Source organism: Nanorana parkeri, unplaced genomic scaffold (genome assembly GCF_000935625.1).
Source record: "Nanorana parkeri isolate BGI_ZX_2015 unplaced genomic scaffold, ASM93562v1 scaffold25, whole genome shotgun sequence".
NCBI classification, from domain to species: Eukaryota; Metazoa; Chordata; class Amphibia; order Anura; family Dicroglossidae; genus Nanorana; species Nanorana parkeri.
In genome coordinates this window covers 197,239-217,541 of record NW_017306293.1, presented here as the reverse complement: position 1 = coordinate 217,541, position 20,303 = coordinate 197,239, and the positions used below count along the sequence as shown (strand labels likewise).

The 20,303-nt window shown below is 41.5% G+C and overlaps 1 protein-coding gene across 1 annotated transcript; it reads left to right on the top strand.

The window, feature by feature from the left end:
* The first annotated feature begins 3,269 nt into the window (after positions 1-3,269).
* ROM1 (retinal outer segment membrane protein 1) lies at positions 3,270-17,663 on the top strand. The gene is made up of 3 exons (XM_018565257.1): positions 3,270-3,850; positions 5,301-5,547; positions 17,256-17,663. Exons 1-3 carry the CDS (start codon positions 3,270-3,272, stop codon positions 17,457-17,459), a joined length of 1,032 nt encoding a protein of 343 aa, XP_018420759.1. The 3' UTR covers positions 17,460-17,663.
* Positions 17,664-20,303: the final 2,640 nt, after the last annotated feature.

Sequence of the window (20,303 nt, the reverse complement as noted above, 5' to 3'; positions counted from 1 at the left end):
CCCACCTGAGGCCCCACAGAACCCACCATTGATCCTGCACAGCCCACAGAGACTGTCTATAGTAAGCTCTGCAGGGTCTCAGGTGGGCTGGTCGGGGGGGCCCTTTCCTTGCAGCTCCTTACTTCTTACAGCCCAGGCGTCCTCCCATGTCATTGCCCGCCCGTCGGTGGTTCCATCGTCCAGTTCTCTGCCGGGCAATGTGGAGTGCAGCCTCGGCGGGGGAGCGCGGAAGTTCCCTCTGCTCTGTGTCGGCTCTCTCTCTCCCCTCCTGCTCTCGCTGCTGGGTTGGAGACGGAGCCGTGTCTCAGTGAAGTGCCGGCCGGGGGAGCTCTCTGAACCCGCAGTCAGATGCGCATTTCCTTGTACCACCCGCCCTCGGCACGCCATCCCTGCTGACCTCTCTTGTACATTAGGTAGGTTAGGTGGCTGCAGCCGCCTAACTTGCCTAATTAAAGAGCCGCCTCTGGGGCCCGTCCTCCTGTCCTGGGCCCCCTCTAATTGGCGGAACTCCAGGGCCCGGTCGCGGCTGCGACCGTTGCGACCCTGGTAGTTCCGCCACTGTCTCCAATAAAGCATTTAAAAAAGGCACCTAAAGTGACTGGCACCCAACTCTCTTGATCTCCCATCCCTTCACTGGCTAAGGATTTGCCCCTGAGAGTGAAATGTCAGCCCTCTCTACCCTTTGGGGTCCTCCTCAGGCCCCTGGGGGCCAGGGGGGTGCTACAGTATGTTTTAGTAAATGCCCTCCAGTTATATATTCTGTAAAAACAGGCAAACAGGCAGTTCACTTTGCATTGGAATTTGCACTTTGTAGGGGACGTTTCCCTTAGCATAGTGAAAATTCAGTTTGTAAAGAATACCCATTCACAAACAAGGTAAAAAAAGGAATTTTACTTACACAAGATTAGTTGATGGAAGTCTGCAGAGCTTCACCTCATTCACTAATCTACGAGAAACTTCCCCTGCAAAGTGCAAATTCCCTTGCAAGTGAACAGCCTATTTTTCTTTGGTATATCATCCCCGTAGATCCTCACTTGCATTGCCACCCAGAAGGTAGCAATATTTTACGGCCCAAAAATCCTTGCAATTATCCACAATAACGTGCTTGTGGTAAATTGAGCTGACCCATGTGATAAAACCTTTAATGAAATAAATAAGACATTTGGATTGTTAATAATTGCAAATGATGCACAGTATTGAATCTTCCACACAAATCATGTGCTTTTGTGAATGGACACTTTTGTTTTCTCGATTGTTATGTCTAACCATGACCAGGTGCGTCCCTAGCCTTTTTGCCGCCTGGGGGAGTGTTGCTGGATGGTGCACAATTAGTGGGGGGAAGACGGGGGACTGATGGAAAGTGACACCACCTAAAGCCGAGCGGGGAGATGTGTAAGGGCTTGGCATCTCTTAGCAACCTGGGACACTCTGGCTGGCGTCCTACTGAGCTGCTGGCAACCACTGACGTCATTGGTTCCCAGAAGCTCTGTGAGATGCTGTCAAGAGTGTCCCAGGTTGCTAAGAGCTGGGCAGAGAGATGTGTATGGCCCTTACACATCTCCCCACCCAGCTCTTAGCAACCTGGGATGCTCTGCCTGGACAGAGGATGGCATGCACACTGCAAACATTGTGTCATGCCGCTCTGCCTGCCGGTCCCTTCCACGTGAGGCCTCAGGCTGCCTCATTATAAGGACTGCCCTTACACTGAACTAAAGTTTTGTGCACACAAGGGGGCATTCAGAATGGCTAATAATCACAAGCTCTGCGTAAGGCATCTACATTTCTGTGATCTCAGAGTGTCTGACAGCCTTTGATGATGTGATAACCTTTTCTGTCATTGGCTACCCTTAGGAAGCCATCTTTCCCAGGAAGTCCTGCAGCCTCAGTCCGTGCTTGTGTTTACTAATCCCAACACAATATATGTGGATAGCTTAACTGCAGGTGTTATTGACTTGGAAAGAAAAAACTCAACCGATGCTTATATACATTTGTTAGACTAGTCATAGTAAAATGTGGTCATGTTTTAGTGAAGAATAATACACAGATAGCAGGTTACAGTGAAAGGGATGCATCAAGAGAGAAAGTGGCAGCCACAGGGTGTGGAAGACATGGTGAGAAACAAGAAAGCTGCTAACAGGGTCATTATGGAATTATTGACTTGGCAGCTGTTAGCAAGATTGTGTCTGCTGTAATCAGGGAGGAGATACCTGTCAGACAAGATATTTATAATAGGATGACTAAGGATGGAAAAACCTGGCGACTGACTGTATGCACAATAGGGCCTAATGCAAATAATAAACACCACAACTTTCTTTTTGAAACCTTCTAGTACATTGATTGTCATGTCTATTTTCTACAAACCCATTATTAATATCTGCTGCCCCAGGCTCCCCTATGAACTGCTTAGCAGATCTGTTACTGGCCAGCGAATACTTTTACATTTCTAACACACTGTGAACACATACGACTGCTTCTTCCTCCTTTACATTTTTTTAGTGCACTTCCTGTTCCATTTTAGATTAGAAAATTCGAAAGAGCATGTCTTCATAATTCCTATTGTGATCATTAACACGCATACATGACTATACAAATGTTTTTTTGCTTCCAGTACTTTCAAACGCGCAATATACATAGATTAAAATTTGTACAGTGCTTTCAAGTCATTTTAATGTGATGAACATGTTCTACAATCGGAGAGCCTAAAGCAACTGAAAATGGTTATATAACATGCACTCAGATAAGATGGTACAACTGTTTATTATATTGCTGTTAATGTTGAAAAAGATATCCACAATCTGTCTGCAAAACCATAAATAAACAGTTACTCAAGTCAGGAGAACTGGTAATTAAAATGAAAAAGTGCTGAATATCAGATCTTTGTTTAAGTGACAAATGGTATAACGTTAGTAATGATAATGACAATGATATGTGAAGCGTATGGTGCTTTGGTATCTGCTGTTTAGATATAATGTGACAAGACAAAAAACGCCCGCTTGTAGTTAGTGATAGTTAGAAGGTGGAATAGAAAACAGGTTGACAAAGGCACAGCAGGACAGGAGGGGAGAGTGTTAATGAGCGATTGTCAGTAGAAACAGCTGAGTGTTGGATTATTCACTAGATAATCCGATTCTCTTTCCACCTCGGACTCTTTCTGTTCCCTTGTCTTACGCTGAAAACCTCTGGGTCTCTCTCTCTCCCCCAAATTCCCACCCCTGTAGGGGTGACAAATAGGGGTTTTTAGATCCAGTTACCCTGCCTTCCCCATCAAGATGGTTCTCTTCAAGACTAAATTTACTTTCCAAAAGCGGGTGAAACTTGCTCAAACTCTATGGCTTCTTTCATGGGTCAGTGTCCTAGTGGGGTGTCTGACCTTTGGCTTGGGGATCTTCCTAAAGGTTCAACTATGGATACACAATGAAGTGATGGACAACACCATGGCTCATGCTGTTCCTAACACCGTAATTGCTGCTGGACTTCTGGGAGTCTTGCTTGGTCTGTTTGCATGCAAAATCAGCCAGGACTCACTCGATATGGCCAAATATCCCAACTGGAAGTCTTTCATGCTCCCTTATTTTTTCATGTACTTCTTGAGCTGTCTGCTCTGCCTGACTGCCCTTTTCCTTAGCATTGTAATGAGAGGAAGTTTGGAGGAATCTTTGAAGATTGGCTTGAGGAATGGCATTAGGTTCTACAAAGATACTGACACCCCTGGTCGTTGTTACCAGAAACGGACCATGGACAAGTTGCAAATGGACTACCAGTGCTGTGGGAACAACCAGTACAAAGATTGGTTTGAGGTTCAATGGATCAGCAACCGCTACCTGGACTTCTCCTCCAAGGAAGTAAAAGAGTGAGTTTTGATACTACTAGAAAATTTAAGCAGTAAGAGCCTCTCTAGAAGAAATAGAAGTATAAAATATTCAGGGAGATTCGAATGCAATCAGACAGCCGGGTTCCGTGTATATCTATGAATACATTGGTATCTGTAATGAATTTTAATATACAAAATAGACTTCTCTAGCATCTGGATTGGTAAGCTAATAAAATCTGCATGCTCTATCTTATTTTATTTAAGAAGTCAAGGGTAAGCACTGCATATTGTATGACTTTTCAAATCGAACCATGAAAAAGGAATATTCAATCGGCATCTGTGACAGCTCAGGTGATGACCCATATACCTTCAAGTTGACATCATTATGGCTATCTTATTAGTTAGATGTGTCACAATGCAGTACCCATGTCAGCCTCTGGGTGACCCTGCATTAACATTTGTAATATTAAATCACAAAATGTGAAAATGCAGTGGTAGTCTTAACCTAACCCCACCAAAAATGTAATATATTGCAGTTTACCAGTCCTTAGTTGTGGTGGCTATGTTGTTTTCTTTTTTCAGGATCTTTCCCTTTATTTGCACCTGATAATCCTGCCAGTAACACACTCCCTGTCCTAGGATAACAACGCTCACTCAATGTACTGTGTCTATGGAGGAGCAGCATTGTCTACCTAGGCTAATCTCCTGATTTAGACTACAAACACCTCCCTCTTTTCTCATCTACAATAGATAGGGAGGATGTGTTTCATAGTTCACAGATGATAGCTGGGAAACGGATGAGATTGTTTGCAATATCAGTTTAGTGTACAAGGATTTACAAGGACACTGTAATTGTGGCAAGAGCAACAGGTATTTTTCTGCACTTGTAGAAAATGTACTTGTCCTAAAAAAAGAAAACGAATTAAGCCATTTCATATATTCATTGGTAACTTGCAACATATGACTTTTTTTGTTCTTGGGTTTAGATATCCTTAAAGCCCATGACTGCCTGTGGTCACCTGAAGGAAAAGCAAACTAGTCTGATTGTCTACTTCTTTTACAAGTCATTTTTGTTGCTGCATTACACACATCCAGTATATCAATTATTGGCTCATTTCCATCATTTCCTATTTCTGATTACACCAGGATAAAGGCTGGAAAACCAAATGTGCTTGGTGTTCAGAGAAAGGTATCAGAGATGTAAATTCAGTCCTGCTGATAAGAAAATCTGTAAGAAAAAAAAAAAACATTGTTGCTTGGGCGCTTTATAGTGTTCTTACTGTCTATATTACTGAAATGGTAAATGAGGAAGTAGAGAGTGGTTATTCTTACCGTCTGACAACGCTCACATATTGGGCAATGTGACATTTACTGGCGGTTGCTATGGCTGAAATTCTGTATACTACTTTGATGTCTCACATTCTTTCTCACATGTAATGTTTCTTTGCCACCCTCCCTCCTTCAATAATGCCTATTCTTTTATCTGCAGTCGTATTAAAAGCAATGTGGATGGCAAATACCTAATGGACAGTGTTCCATTCAGCTGCTGTAACCCCAGCTCTCCTAGGCCCTGCATTCAGAGCCAGATCACCAATAGCTCAGCCCATTACAGCTACACCTACCAGACAGATGAGCTGAACATCTGGGTCAGAGGCTGCCGGGAGGCCTTGCTGAGCTACTACACTGGAATTATGGCCACAAATGGGGCTGCTGTCACTTTGTTCTTCATTCTGCAGGTGAGAAAACCGGTCATTGCTTTGTTACTAGTAGATCTCATATTTGAAGGAAATGTTCTGCCTTTTAATGGGTACCTCAAAGTGCCTGCTTTTACTTTTACTAGCCATAAAACCCTCTTCTGTGTATTCCTTTGACGCTGGGTGCATTCTGCTACTATGGAATTGACTTCTCCAACTTCTAGGTCTAAGCTTCACCTCCAGAGATGTCCTCCTGCAGTCCCACTCTCCAAGCAGAGTGCTCTTATTGGCCACACAGGCACTGTAGTTGCATATTGGGAGGGCAGGAAGGCGGGCCTAGTCCTCGTAGGCAGGGCTTAGCCCTAAAATAAGAGAATCTCAGCCTTTCATAAGAGAGAGCTCTTGAAATGAGAGAAGCAAATAAGGGTAATAATAAGCATCTAGTGGTTAACCTCATGAAATACTTTGGTACCAGGTTTATTTTGCTTTAACACTTAGTTATGTATGCTCTAATTATATTATTCTCCTCAAAGCTAAACCTAAGCCCTACCTTCAGTCTTGCACAGTTGTACATGCTCCTCTTATGTAATAAATGTAACTGATCTGATATTTCTGCATACTGTGAGCTTCTCATAGTGTGCATTAGAAGCTGCATCAAGTCAGATAGAGCCCATCTCATTTCCTGGCTGGAGGATATCCAGCAAAATCTAGCTCTTTCCTCCCCATTCTTACTGTCCTTGGCCCATTCCTTAAGGTGCCCATACACTGCACGATTCTCGTACAAGAATCGCGGGAAATCCCGCGATCGTACGAGAATCGAGCAGTGTGAACGAAGACGTGCGACCGTTTCTACTGTATGGTCGCAAGTCTTTTATCTAAGGAGCATGCTAGAAGACCAGCCGAAAATCGGCTCGGGAGACAAATGCCGAACGGGCCGGTGTGCGCACGCGCACACTGCCCGTTCAGCATTGCGGTCATCAGAAGCCCGCCCCTAAGGGGGGCGGGCTTGCGATGATCGAGAGTACGATCTGCCTGTCCAAGATGGGCAGATCGTACGTTTTTTTATTCACTTTACAACCATCGCAAGACTAAGGTCTTGCGATGGTTGTACAGTGTATGGCCACCTTAACATTCATTGAATCTCAGACCTTTCAATCATGGAGGCTCAGTATCACATGTGTGTGTTACCTCAGGCAGTCTGCATGTAAATTAAGCCTGCCCAGAAATACCCACTTCTCCAGACTGACAACCACCAAGGCATTTTGATATTTGCATAACTTCTGCCAAGAGCCAGCCCACTGTTTGCATCAGGGCTGAGGACTCTTGAGATGAGTATTGGGGCAGCGTGTTGTTTTCAGAAAGATATTAACAGAACCCTGCCAGTCCCTCCCACCAGCCATGATGTGCCTGCACACCATAGAGAAGCACAGGGGCCCACTAATGACATCACTGGGTCTAAAATAACATATGTAATGAAAACAGGTTTTAATTAAATAGTAACAAGCATGATATTGAGGAGGTAGAGGAAGAACAATGGAGGCAAAATATGAGCAGATTAAACAAGAGTACATAGAAGGGTCCCTGCTCATTTTTCTTTTCACCCTTCTGTTAAATTGCTGACAGAGCACGACAGGGCACCATCATCTTTTTTGTGATATCAGTGGTGAGTCCAGCAGACAGAGAGCAGTCATTACAGTTTTGGTCTTCCATAATCCTGTGCAAACACTGTATTTCATGGCTCCCGTTGCTGTCCGTGGCTCACCCTGGCAACTTGTGTAAGCAAAGCAGCGGCAGCACAGAAAACGGAACCCAATGGCTCAGATCAGCAGCTAAAACAAGCTTTTCCTTTGCTTTGTTCTGCATCAAACTATAAAAAATGGCATTTTGTTTGAATTGTACAATGGCTGTCATGTTGATCGCCTGGCTTCACTAGTTTGAGTTGCTGACCCAGAGGAAGTAAATAAATTGGGAAGTCTGACTTCATTCATGTGCTGTATACTTGCAGACTACAAAAGAGTGAGACTTCAACTGATCTTCAAATATTTATCAAGCTTCCTCTTTTACTCAGATTGTAAGAAAGCTGTTGTTTCTTACTGCAATTTTTTTTAGGATTTTGTATGTTCATTTAAAAGAAACCTTTCCTAAGGGGCTGCCACATGCTGACATTTTGGAAATCCTAGTTGTCTGGATGCTGACTCACTTTATTTAATACCTTCTGAGTCAATGACATGAAACTTGTAAGCAGATCAGGGACGTCTGAAGGTATAGAAGAACTCTAGTTTCTCTAGAAGCTGTTTTCTACAATCCCCCCACCACTAGAGGATCGCCTCCTATGCTGCCATAGCCTGTCTTTTGGGTTGAATGAGGGCCAGTGTTATTCAATTCCTTTCCTGTGAGCCCAGGTTGTCATAGACACACCCCCTGGGTCAGTGTCATCATGTCATAGACACGCATCATGTTTTTGGGTTTGGATATGCTTTCATGTTCCTTGATAGTGTTCTGTTATGTGGGGTGCGGTAAACACGTTCTGCTTTTTAGGATTTTAAAGTCACCGGTACTGTTTACACTGCAAAATGTGACCTCATACTTGGTATAATCACTTGTTCGTCAAATACATATTTCCATTCTGTGTTTCAGTATGATCACAGAGCTATACTGTAGCCATTTCCGTGAAACTAAATCATGAAAATATTCATACAATCATACGCACTGTGTATGAAGCTATGCAATCAGTGTGTGTGTGTCTGTGTGTGTGTGTGTACAAACAAATACAGGCTACAAAATATTCCATAGTTATATTATGAAAGTCAATACTTTTAAAGTGGACCTGTCAGCAACAGTAACACTTCATGGCAGGCCACATGTCTGCATTACTAAATCACAGTTGTTTTCAATACCAATATCTAATCCTTTCTTTCCATGAAAACATTCTACCTTTATGTGGTCTAAAGCTGGAAAGACAGATTGTTCAAACTCTATACAATCTTCTTTCGATTTACTAAGAAGCATGTAGTGTGAGGGCCTACCTAAACATCTGTTCAATTTATATCCAGTGAGGCAGGCTCTCATACTACATAGGTGTTGGCAAATCTAAATGAGATTGTACAATCATACTGTAGCATGTGGCTAGTTGTAAATCCAAACTTCAGGAAAAAAAATCATTTACAAACTAGGCATTTACCCTACTGAGCACCTCGAATTATCTGAATCTCAGGGCTTTATGATATGCAAATGTCAACACTTCCTGGCTGTGCCAAGATCTGACCCACGCTTCCTTAATATACCCAAAATGAAAAACAAAGTTTTGACTTTAGTGAGGACTTTAGTACCCTTTAATACGTCCTCAAAAGCAAGCAGTAAATTGTATTTTCTGATTGAGGCTAGCAAAGGAAGCCAACCAATATCTCTCAACAAAGATGTGTTTTGAAGTAGATCTCCACCAAAAATCCTTCTTAGATAAAGTAGGAAACTCAAATGTTGACAAAACAAGACGCTAAATACCTCCAAATAAAGTCAAATGGCGTTAGCTTCATATGTTGGACTGCTTGATCAAACAGTAATCATCTCAGTAAAAGTTTAGATCAGTGCTAGGTCTCATGGGACCTGCAGTTCCACAACAACTGCAGTGCTGAAGTTGTCTACCCATGGTTTAAGTGGACTAGAAACATGGTACAGCTTGAGACGCACTCCTACTCTTCATCCCACTACCCAGCCACTCTCTCTTGCCCAGCCTGTGTCTCTGTTGCTGGGTAACAGGCCCTGCTCTGGGTATAACGCCCATTCTGCTCCCATTGGCTGCTGGGGGCACTCCCCACTCACAGCGTCTCCGTTGCTCAATGCTGCCTGTTTTATTTCTTCTGGCCTGATTGGCCATGGCACCTCTTGCCCCTATTTGAACATCACGAGCCATGGCTCTAGGCTGATGATTGTTTTGTCTACACTGGCCCTGTGCTATATGCCTTGAACCTGACTGTAGTAACCTGCCCTGACCCTAGCCTGTTTGACTCAGTCATCTGCAGCCTTCCCCGACCTTTGCCTTAACCTTGAATTCACTTCATCTGCTGCCTGCCCTGATCTCAAACTGTCTCCTAATTACACTTTGCTGCCTCTCCTGACTCACTAGCTGTGCTATAGTTCTTGTCTGATACTCCTGGATATTCACCAAACTGGGGTGCATGGGGGGGGGGGCTGGCTACAACCTAATACATATCCAGAAAGGTGATGAATGGAAAACGGCATTTCATATGTGAGAGGTACATTACCAGGTTACGCCACTTGGGTTATGTAATGACCAACCATCTTCCAGGAATTTGTTAATTATCTGTGAGTTTCTGGGCCAGTTCTTCCTAGTCTACTTGGACAACATCTTAATCTTTTTTTCCTTCCTTGATAAGCTCTATAACCATATCCGTGTGCTTCTATGTTCTTTCCAAGCTCCAGCAACACTCCTTTTATGATTGTATGCCAAACTTTCCAAGTGCACCTTTCATGTGTCAGAAGTTCCCTTCTTGGGGCTATGTTATATCCAACTCCAGAACAGCTATGGATTCCATCAAGGTAGAAGCCATTAAAGGGTATACATACACTTTAAGCTTTTGAAAGGCTGAGATACCCTCTGTGGGTTAGCTCCCTTTTTGGTTAGGGCAGTAAGGTGCCACAATGTTGAAAGTTTTTAATTAACTTCGTATAGACGTTTGCTAAGCCCAGAAAGTGTTTGACTTCTTTCAAATCCTTAGGTGTGAACCCTTTAATGCATTTCCGCCCCTACGTGAAGCAAATACAAATATTCAAACAACTGTACATAAATCAATGTGTAATAATAATGTAAATTACTTTTTTGTAGCTTCCACATACCCAGTCACGTGACCATCCTGTCCTTTTGGCAGGCAGAATTAGCAGGCAATCTGTGATACTACCTACAGGCGTGACAACAAGCAGTTCACATTGCTGATTGGTGGTCACATGTTGTTATCGGACAAAAAAAAGTAATAAAAACACATTTATATTTAAGTGCAAGTTTGTATATAACACACATCGAAGCCCTTCTTTTTAATACAAAATGACAACTGTAGTGAAAAAAGTTAATAATTATAATGTTGAGACTGGTGGAGGCAGAAAAGAGGAAACATCTGTGAATCATGTTTGCTCGAACCGTCTGACAAAACACTGGAGAGAGTCATGTGGGGCGGCTTCCAGGGAGGAAAAGAGTAAGTGCACGGCTTCCTCATGGGTATGATCTGAACATTCGCACTGAAAGTGGCAAAGCAGAAGACAGAAGATTGGATGCAATAGCATTGCCACTCAAAAGACGAAATACCAGGAAAATGGTAGGATCAACCAGGTATTTACTTGCAATGCATATAATAAGAAAGGGATGGTTACGCACACAGACAAAATAGTTTAGGTTTATTGACCCTAGCAAGGGTTAGTTCATGTTTTCACAAAAATTGAGAGTAAAATAACGAGCAACACCCTCCTCAGCCTCCCTCCACCCCCGATCCCTGCTGCACTTAGCTGAAGGGATGACCATCACCTGCCGCTTATGCCAGCCGATATATAACAGTCCCAACACTTCTCGCTTTATAATCTCTTCTGAGCCTTCTTTCTTCTGGAAAAGATTCTCATTGGTCAGTCCAGTCACAGAGCTGCGCTGATCAATGACCGCCACCCATTACAAGCATTATCTTGCAAATAGGCATTTGTAAACTTTTAGCCTTCAAGTGTGCTTTGGAGGAGGGCGATATTGGTTGAGGGGGCTCACCATCCTTCTGTGGTCTATACTGATCACACAAGCATTTAGAGTATACCAAGACAGCCACATGTCCTAACTCCTGACAGGCCCACTGGTTTCTTTTTATCACCTGCTTTGACTTTGTTATTTATCATGAGGGCTCCAGAAATGTCAAGACAGGTGCCCTGTCACGTAGCTTCAAACCTTGTACCTCCTGCTCAAATCTTGGCTACTCTTTCCCTGATTTTTGTTCTACATTTTAACTCAGGCTCCAGGTCCTACCTAAAGCCCATGTCACCAAGTTGGCCGGACACCCAAGGATTGGAAAGACACTGTCTCTGGTTTTTCTGCAACCTTTGTTGGCCTACTCTCTGCAAGGACATCCACTTGACCCTAGCCTGTTCCTGGAATACTGTGTAATCTGTCTTGACCCCTGCCTGACCCTCGATTACACTTCATCTGCTGCCTGCCTTAACAGTGGACAATTCCTGGATTCTGTCTTATTGTCTGCCAACTGCTTTGACCACCACCAGGCTCTGGACTTCCTTACAGGAAACTCATTGGCTATGGTAGAGTCTACCAAGGATACTCCTAAAGACCAGAGATAGTCTTTTCCTTTACCCTCGATCCAGTCCATTGTGCCACCTGGCCACAAATCATAGCATTGTGTATTAAGTAGAAAACAGCTGTTTTATGTTACTTTTAGCCTTCTCTTTATATTTATTCAAAATTCTCCCTAAAAACATTGAAAATGCAAATAAAGGCACAGCACAACTGATATATAAAGGCCCAAGAAATAACCAGGTCTCCTACTATATTCAAGTAACTTGAGAAACTCTAGAATAAACAGTGTGAACCTAAAACTTCTCTATGGAGGCCTACAGGTGGCAGGCCCCAATGGACTGAAATGTCGTTGAAGATCTTCTCATAGAGAGATGCTTGCCTGGCTTCAGTATGTGTTAGTTTACTAAATCTGCTTTGCATATTTTATATATTCATATAGATGATGCAGGGCGCTGTTACTAAGTTTTGAGTATTACCATCAAGAAATCCAGACTTGTAATCCAACATCTTGTGCTTTGTTAGCACGTATTAACTATTGCATTGGATATAAACACTGGTTTGCCTGTTTGATCAGCTCACCAGTGATGGGTATAAAACAACAGAATATTGGTAGGAAGCCGAGATTCTAAAATTCTTCTGGAATGCCTTTGCCCTGTAGACCATCACAGTTTAATAAGACATCCAGGTAGGCAACAAATAGAATCAGGGTGACTTAAAATGTGATTTCAAGCTGAGATGTCAGGCATGATACCCCTGATTTAATGGTATAAACCTATCCAGCAGTAGAAGAACATTGAATGGCATGGGAATCATATGCCTATAATTAATTCTGCATGGGGCAGTGAGGAAGGAATCCAGGCCACCTGCTCTATTGTGAATCTTTCGGGTGACTGCTTATCACCTGACCTTCCTTGATTTGAATTGTCTAGTGATGCCAGTCTATCTATTAAGGAGGTAATCATTGCTGTGAAATGGGGCAAGTTTCTAGGTAATTCATACAAGAATTAGCTAATTTATAAAAAATATCCATCCACTACACAAGAATGACAAGCACATCTAAAATATAATGAACAGAAAGAACTGTCAGTATGTGTTAGTATGTAGTACTGGCATTATAAAATACCACTGGAGCCTTTTTAAATCAATCCTCTTAAAGCTAAAAGGTCATGTAATCAGTATGTTGCAGTGGTAAGGTTGTCAGGTAAGCCATTTAAACCTAGACACATTTGTAATACAAATACTGCAAGTCAGTTCACTGCAAACAATTTAAGGAGCTATTTTTCCATAGTTGTTTTTATGAATATATGCTCTTCTATTCAATCCATTTTAGGAAGATAATGCACTAAATTAAAAAAAATGTTTTTTAAAATAGGCAACCAATCAGCATTCAGAAGCTTGCATTTGCTAGCATTAACCCTGCTGTTCTAGCGTGTAATCTACACTATTAACTCAGCAAAGTCTTAACGCCCTAATTCTAAAGCTAATTTGTGCTGTGTATTTTCTTATGCATTGTACCTTATAAGTGAAGGGATATGTTTTTGTTTTTGCTTGTATTGGTGTATGCACCTAAGAGGGAGAGAAGATAATGGAAGGGCACTTCTTGCAAATGCATGTTTATATGCACTATAAGCAAAGTTTGCCCAAACTGTAGCATACGGGAAATATTAGAAAAACAAACCTTTGTACCAAAATGCATAAATGTGAATTGTATAATTAGACACAATAAAGCACATTTTACTTATTTTTACTTGGTGGAAACTGCACCCCAGCCTAAGTATAAATGGGCTGTGGAGATCATGAAAATGCATTGTTGTGAAAAAAATATATATGCTAATTTTACATAATTAATTAAAGGGTGGCCGACTCAAACTTGAAATTTCAGTAATGAGTACAGTGTTAGTAACTTAACTTTGGGCTTATTATATCTCTTGGGGACTGCAGTGGTACGATCCCCCTATGATGTTTTGGTGTTTCAACCCCCTGGTTGCATTCTTAATAATGTCAAATAAATGAACAGTCCAACAGGGAAAGTTATAATGGCCACAGCAGGCAACATTTTACATACATAGGTGGTTGATTATTATAGCCAAGCAAATGTTTTCTTTATCTCTTTGGTTGTGTTAAATGGTTTGTCTGAACCCTCTATTTGACACTTTTTCTGTACAGCTTGGTCTGGTAAAAAAATAACAGACTTACTGGCTGGATCACCAGGTGAAAATAAAGGATAAAAGCCCAAAATAGAAAGTAATGCAAACACCACATCTAAGAATTAGTATGCTGCAATAAATTACATTTTTGTTTTTGAGTTTAGATACATTTTAAGTACATGTTTTCTTTAACTCTTAAATGTTTAATCAAGTCTTTTTGAGTTTTTATAAAACAACAGAAAATATATACATTTTTGACATGCAAGTCCTTTACAAAAGCTGTGCCATGTATACGAAACATGGAAATATAGTGTTATTAACATAAGGAAAATAAGAAGGTGGACCAAAGCTACACGATTAACAGTCAAACGCAGTAAGTTGTTGAATAAATACTTTAATTCCTTGGACAGAACAGAGTCTGTACATTTCGGTTTACACCCCTTTAACTCTTTTTTTATGTGAAAAAAAATCACATTTTAATGAATTATTATTTTTAATAATATCATTGTATCAGACAATTACACTGTTAAATAGATGGCAATGCAGCCTTAAGGTATTAGCACTTATCTGCAGGCTTATGTTGTCAGTTAGGTCTGGCCAGAAGAGGTTAGGGCCTTAGTTGCTCAGGCCATAACTTGTATAAGCATTTACAAAGCTTTCAGCATGGTTTGTTGAAGCCTTCAATGCAGAATTCAGCTCATATGGAGAAGTTAATGATTAATTTTAATGGGATTGATTTTAATGGGAGTGCTGTCAGCTAAAACAAACAACTGTCAGGCTTCAAAACTACTTGACACTTGTTAAAACCTGATTACGTGTATTTAAAGTGACCAGTAGCACACCTGATAAGATCAGTATTTTACTTCCCATACTTCCCTTTTTTTTTTTTTAATACCTTCAGGGATTTCTGTAATATGAGATCTACCACCGAACTAGGTCTTATTTTTGGGGTAGGTCTTATATTACAGAAATCCCTGAAGATAGTGCTAGGTCTTATTTTCAGGGTAGGTCTTACTTTCGGGGGAAACACGGTAGGCTTTAACAAAAGTGCTCAAAGCTTACCAAAGCTGTACAAAGGCTTTGCAAAAGCTGCTGCACACACTTCTTCAAACCTGTGTGAACAAAGTCTAAGCCACATTCATTGTTGTTTCCATCCATGTGAATGATGTAAGGATGTAAGACAGTGGAAGAGTTTGGTGACACATCTATATTTTAGAGGTACATTCTCAGTATGGCGGTTCCAGCACTAAAAACAAGTTAAAAAGAAACCGTGTCCTCAAACTTTTTCCAACTTCTATTGTATCTGTAATAACTAACATGACCCTCACACCCTCAAAGCGTTGGCACTTTGCAGTAGATACAGAGCCTATTCGGAAGTGTTGGAACTTTGACTTTGCAGAACAGCCTGGCCTTTGGGCAGAGAGGGGGCAATAAAACATTTTGCAGGAGTGTGCAGGCATCTATAGTAGACATGTGCGATTCGTTTCGTTTGAACTTCGGACTAGATTTCGTAGAAACTACCGCTAACGAATTTAGTCCGAATCCGAATTCCGAAACGAATTGACTTTTGGACCCGAATTACGAAAAACAAAATAACGCAAAATCCGAATCAAAACAAAATGAATTTTTTGCTGGTGCACATGTCTAATCTCTAGTGTTGGCACTTTATATTGTTGTCATTTTTTTTCAAGTGACAGTCACTTTAACCAAACCCTAGAATTAAAGTGACTGTAACCAGAAAAAATGCAGCCTACAAAACAAAATGAGTAATACTTACTAGTCTGACAGGCTGTTATTCTGGCAGACTGTTCAGTTTTTTGCAGAGCTGTAGTAGATGAAGAATATTGTGCATCCAACACACTTCTGGGTGCTTTGGTTCCACCCACTGACTGCTATATCACTGCAGGTGCAGAATGCAGTAGTATTGTGGTGGCTGACATGTAAAACCACGGTGTACCTGGGATTATGTCAGATACATGACGATTCTTCAGCTGGACTGTTAAGTATTATTAATCTTTGTTTGCAAGGTGCATTTTCTAAATGTTTTCCCAGCATTATTGTCTTCCTAGAAGAATGTTTACAAATTCCCAGTATACATACCTTAATTCCTGCAGTTTTTTGGCAGGTTTGGTGGTGTCACAGGTCCTTCCTCTTCTTCTCCTCTGGCAGCCACGGTCCTTTCACCTGGGCAGAGTGGTGCTGACATAAAGACGTTTGAGTGCCGCTCTTTCTGGAAGTACTGTGAGCCCAGGCCCCCATCATGTCTCTTGGAAAAGCAGCTGGGCTGCAGTTAAAACTTTAGGCAACTTTTAAAAAGCTTTCATCTCAGTTATGCCTTTTACATTTTTTTTTATATAGACAACCATAAGCCCTTGATATCCTTTTTTTGCTATTCCTTGCACAGTAGGATTAAGACAAAGAGAATAAGGCCCCATTCACACCCGATACATTGGAGTTGCGTTGGACATTTTGTCCAGCGCAGCTGCAAGGATGGGCTTAGTTGCGTTGCATATGCTGACAAATGTATGGCATGCAACCACATTGCACCGTGCTGTGCCTATAGAACTTAATGAAATGTAATTTGTGACATTTCAATAAAGTTCTAGCAAAAAGTAAACAGTACGACGCATAGCGATCAAGTGCATTAGTATTCTGCCAGGCACAGACACGCCATCAGCTGTGCGGTGAAGTGCGACTGCTGGTGTGAAATGGCCCTTTAGGCAGCAATAGGAACCAATAAGGGCTCTCTTCCACAGTGCTTGTCAGCCTAATGCTGGCCCATACACACGGGACAATTTTTAGGCAGTTTCACACAAACAACCAAGCAAATCAAGGCAAGCTACCTCCAAAACTTTAGATAATTTTAAGATGACAAAATATTGGTGGTAGAGGTTACATCCATCTATTTGGATATTTTTGTGATCAAACATTGGTTGAAATTGCCAGAAAACTGCCATATGTGTGGCCAACACTGAACCTGCTTACAGGAGAGTACAAGAATAGCCTCAACAGTGTACTGCTTCTCCTTCATTGTCCTATCACAGGCTAGAGAAGGAGAGTTGACTAAGCAAGTGCAGCAGTTGTTTTTCTTAGTTATATTCACCCGTCAGATGAGAGACAGTCATTAACATGGTTCCAGAGGCAGAAGGATGTTGAAATGTGCACATGCAGGGTGCTTGAGCTGTAATGGTATGATGGAATATACCGTATATGTGGAACACAATTGAGATGACTCTTTACCTTGATTTCCCATTTACTTATTTTATTCCCTATATTTCAACAAACATGTCATTTTCCTTTCTTTGCAGGGCTCGGTTCTAGTGAGCATGCGTCTTCTCCAAACTTCCATGGAAAAGATTACTGGTGTTGAAGATGCCGAGACTGATTCTGAAGGATTTCTGCTGGAGAAGGGTTTAGTGGAGACCATTAACAGTAACCTAGAGAAAACAAAAGCGCTCTTCAAGTCCAATACTGAGGAAACTGGGGGTGGTGGTGGGGGAGGCCCCTGCTAGCTAAGTACATCACAAACGGGTAGACTGAGACATGTTCTGGAGATTAATGTATATAAACCCTAGAGATAGTCCAAGGCTGCTTGTTGTATACTGCATGCTATATGGAAGACCCGGAGGTCCTGCTTGTGCCTGCAGCTGCCCAAGAGGAGTGAGGTAATTTCAGGGGAGGCAGCCTCCTGCCAGCTGTAGCTGCCAAAATGTAGATCCCGCAGAGAGAAAATAAAGAAAAGACTGCAATTCAATGTCTTGTGCTATGAAGAGGGACAATACGACACACACATATAGGACACAATGCTACAAATATAGACCTTGTGTATGAAATCCTGAGGAAAGGGGGGGTACCTATACTTCCCATAGTGACCCTATTCCTCCTCCTATATTCTAATTCATTATAGCAAAATAAAAGCTAGAATCTGGTTACTATGGAAAACAAAACTAGGTACAACAATATCAGAAGGGTAGTGAATTTGCTCATAAACAATGTAAAAAAATAATCACAAAGTACACAAAATATTTATACCCATCTGAAAAAGTTTAAAAACACACATTTATAACCGAGAGTGGGACCTCATGTATTTCAACCACCTGTAAGAACAATATCAAACAGTATTAATGAATGTTACACTAGAATATAACATGTTACTATCGCATATACAGCTACACTGAGTGGCCAGATTATTATGACCACCTGATGTTTGTAGGCAAATTAGCTATAATTAGCTATAATTTTGCGCTGAAGTTGCTAGAGGGCCAGACCATTATAAATAGGGAAGCAGGTTGTTTACCACGACAGTAGAAGTGATTTTTTTCTGAAGATATGGGTAAAAAATGAGATTTAACAGCCTTTGAACGTGGGATGATTGTTGGCGCTCGGAGCCATGGAGCGAGTATAAGCAAAACAGCAGAATTCATTAAATGTTCAAGAGCAGCTGTTGTTAAAGTGTGTAAAGACTGGACTGTCAGCCGAAAATCTGGGTCTGAACGTGCGAATTGTGGCCGTCAGCGACTAGTCAATGTTAGAGCAGAACGGAGAGTGGCAAGACTGGTACAAGACAACAGAAGGGCAACAGTGCAGTGTCAGATTCCTCGCATCACCTTTCAACATCTCATGGAGTCATGAGGCGGGCCAACGAAGTTATCTCGTGGCCCAAAAAAGTACTGATGGGGTGATCATAATAATCTGGCCACTCAGTGTATATTAATATATACCCTGTTTCCCTGAAAATAAGACCTACCCCGAAAATAAGACCTAGTACTATTTTTGGGAATTGCTAAAATATAAGACCTACCCTGAAAATAAGACCTAGTTGTGACCATTCCCAGGGCCGGTGGAGGCATAAGGGGGAACTTGAAGAGCCGTGGGAGAGGCAGGAGAGAATCAGCGGCGCCAACTAAGCCAGCGCTAGAGGAAGTGAGGCAGCACCGGAGGGAGCAAAGCCGCATAAGTCGATGCCTCCTCTATAGCGCCGGCTCCTGTCACAGGTGGAGTCATACCAAATGCACTCTGCCTGTGAGGAATCGATAGTGAAAGTGCGCTTCGCTCATTCTGGCCAGCGATTGGTTAGCAAATTGCTCATGGAAAAGGTACAGCACCCCTGATCACTATATTTTTGTACATGAATACATTTAGACTTTTCTACATGAATAAGTGTGGATTGTTGTACATAAAAAAATAACACCTACCCCGAAAATAAGACCCAGTGTGTTTTTTTGAGCCAAAAAAAATATAAGAGTGTCTTATTTTTGGGGAAACACGGCAGTATAAAGACCATTACTGGTCATTTACTGCCAAGGTTTTAGTATAGCATTCAATAATTCACTGGACTGTCCATCCTATATGGTAAGAATCTCAGGAAACATATAAAAAAAACTAAATCCAGCTTGGCATCTCAAGAGATCTCCAGACAAAAGGATCCATCAAACAGATAGTGTGTATACGTATATAAAAGTTCACACGCACTAGAGGTAGTGTGTTTACTGGACCCTGCCCAGCTAGAAGGGATTGCTGCCCGTCAGACACATCACCATTTCTATAAATGGATAATTCAATGGATAAGGAATATATCAAAGTCCCACACAGATGTCATGGAGTCAAGAGTGCTCCTCAATCATATTGATGGCAAGACTGTGTTTGATACAGCCTTGTAGTGAATATGACTGTCCAATATAACCATAAGCTAGTAACAACCATCAAGAACTAATGTTCCATTGCTATGACCTTACATCAAATGATGGAAGTTGCTCCATCTGATATCGGGGATGTATAAAGACAAGCGGTACTCTGGGAGCCACCTCTTCCTGTACCTGCTATATGCTCTCACCTAGTTTAATCACTGGCAACCACATGTGTGACTCCATGACACTTTGTTATATTGCATATCTAGTGATTTATCCATTTATAGAAATGATGAGTAGCAATCTCTGCTTGCAGGACACGATCTGACACGCACATACATACACACACACTACCTCTAGTGTCTGAACTTTTCTATATACATGCAGACTATTTAACAGATCCTTTTTCAGGAGAACTGTTAAAAGGCTAACTGGATTTATACATAATTGCTTAATCACGGAGATACTTACAATATAGGTTAGACAGTTAAGTGACTTAATTAAAGACAGTGGATATATTAAAATCTTGAATGTATCTGACCAATATTGGTCTTATACTATATAGCAATATTGCAACATAATAATTGATGCATTTTGATGTTTGTTTGACAGGCAGTTGGAAAAAGCAGGGTCCCATTGAAGGTTTATATTGGGAGTTGTAAACCTTTTTAGATTGGTATAAAGTTTTTTTGTCTTTTATGCAAAGATCATTTATGAACAAATTCACCA

What these genes read in the sequence shown, in the direction of transcription:
- ROM1 (XM_018565257.1), top strand. Translation starts at nt 3,270, where the DNA reads ATGGTTCTCTTCAAGACTAAATTTACTTTCCAAAAGCGGGTGAAACTT. An exon ending in TCCTCCAAGGAAGTAAAAGA is followed by an intron (nt 3,851 to 5,300) that starts GTGAGTTTTGAT and finishes TTTTATCTGCAG; the next exon opens with TCGTATTAAAAGCAATGTGG. An exon ending in CTTTGTTCTTCATTCTGCAG is followed by an intron (nt 5,548 to 17,255) that starts GTGAGAAAACCG and finishes CTTTCTTTGCAG; the next exon opens with GGCTCGGTTCTAGTGAGCAT.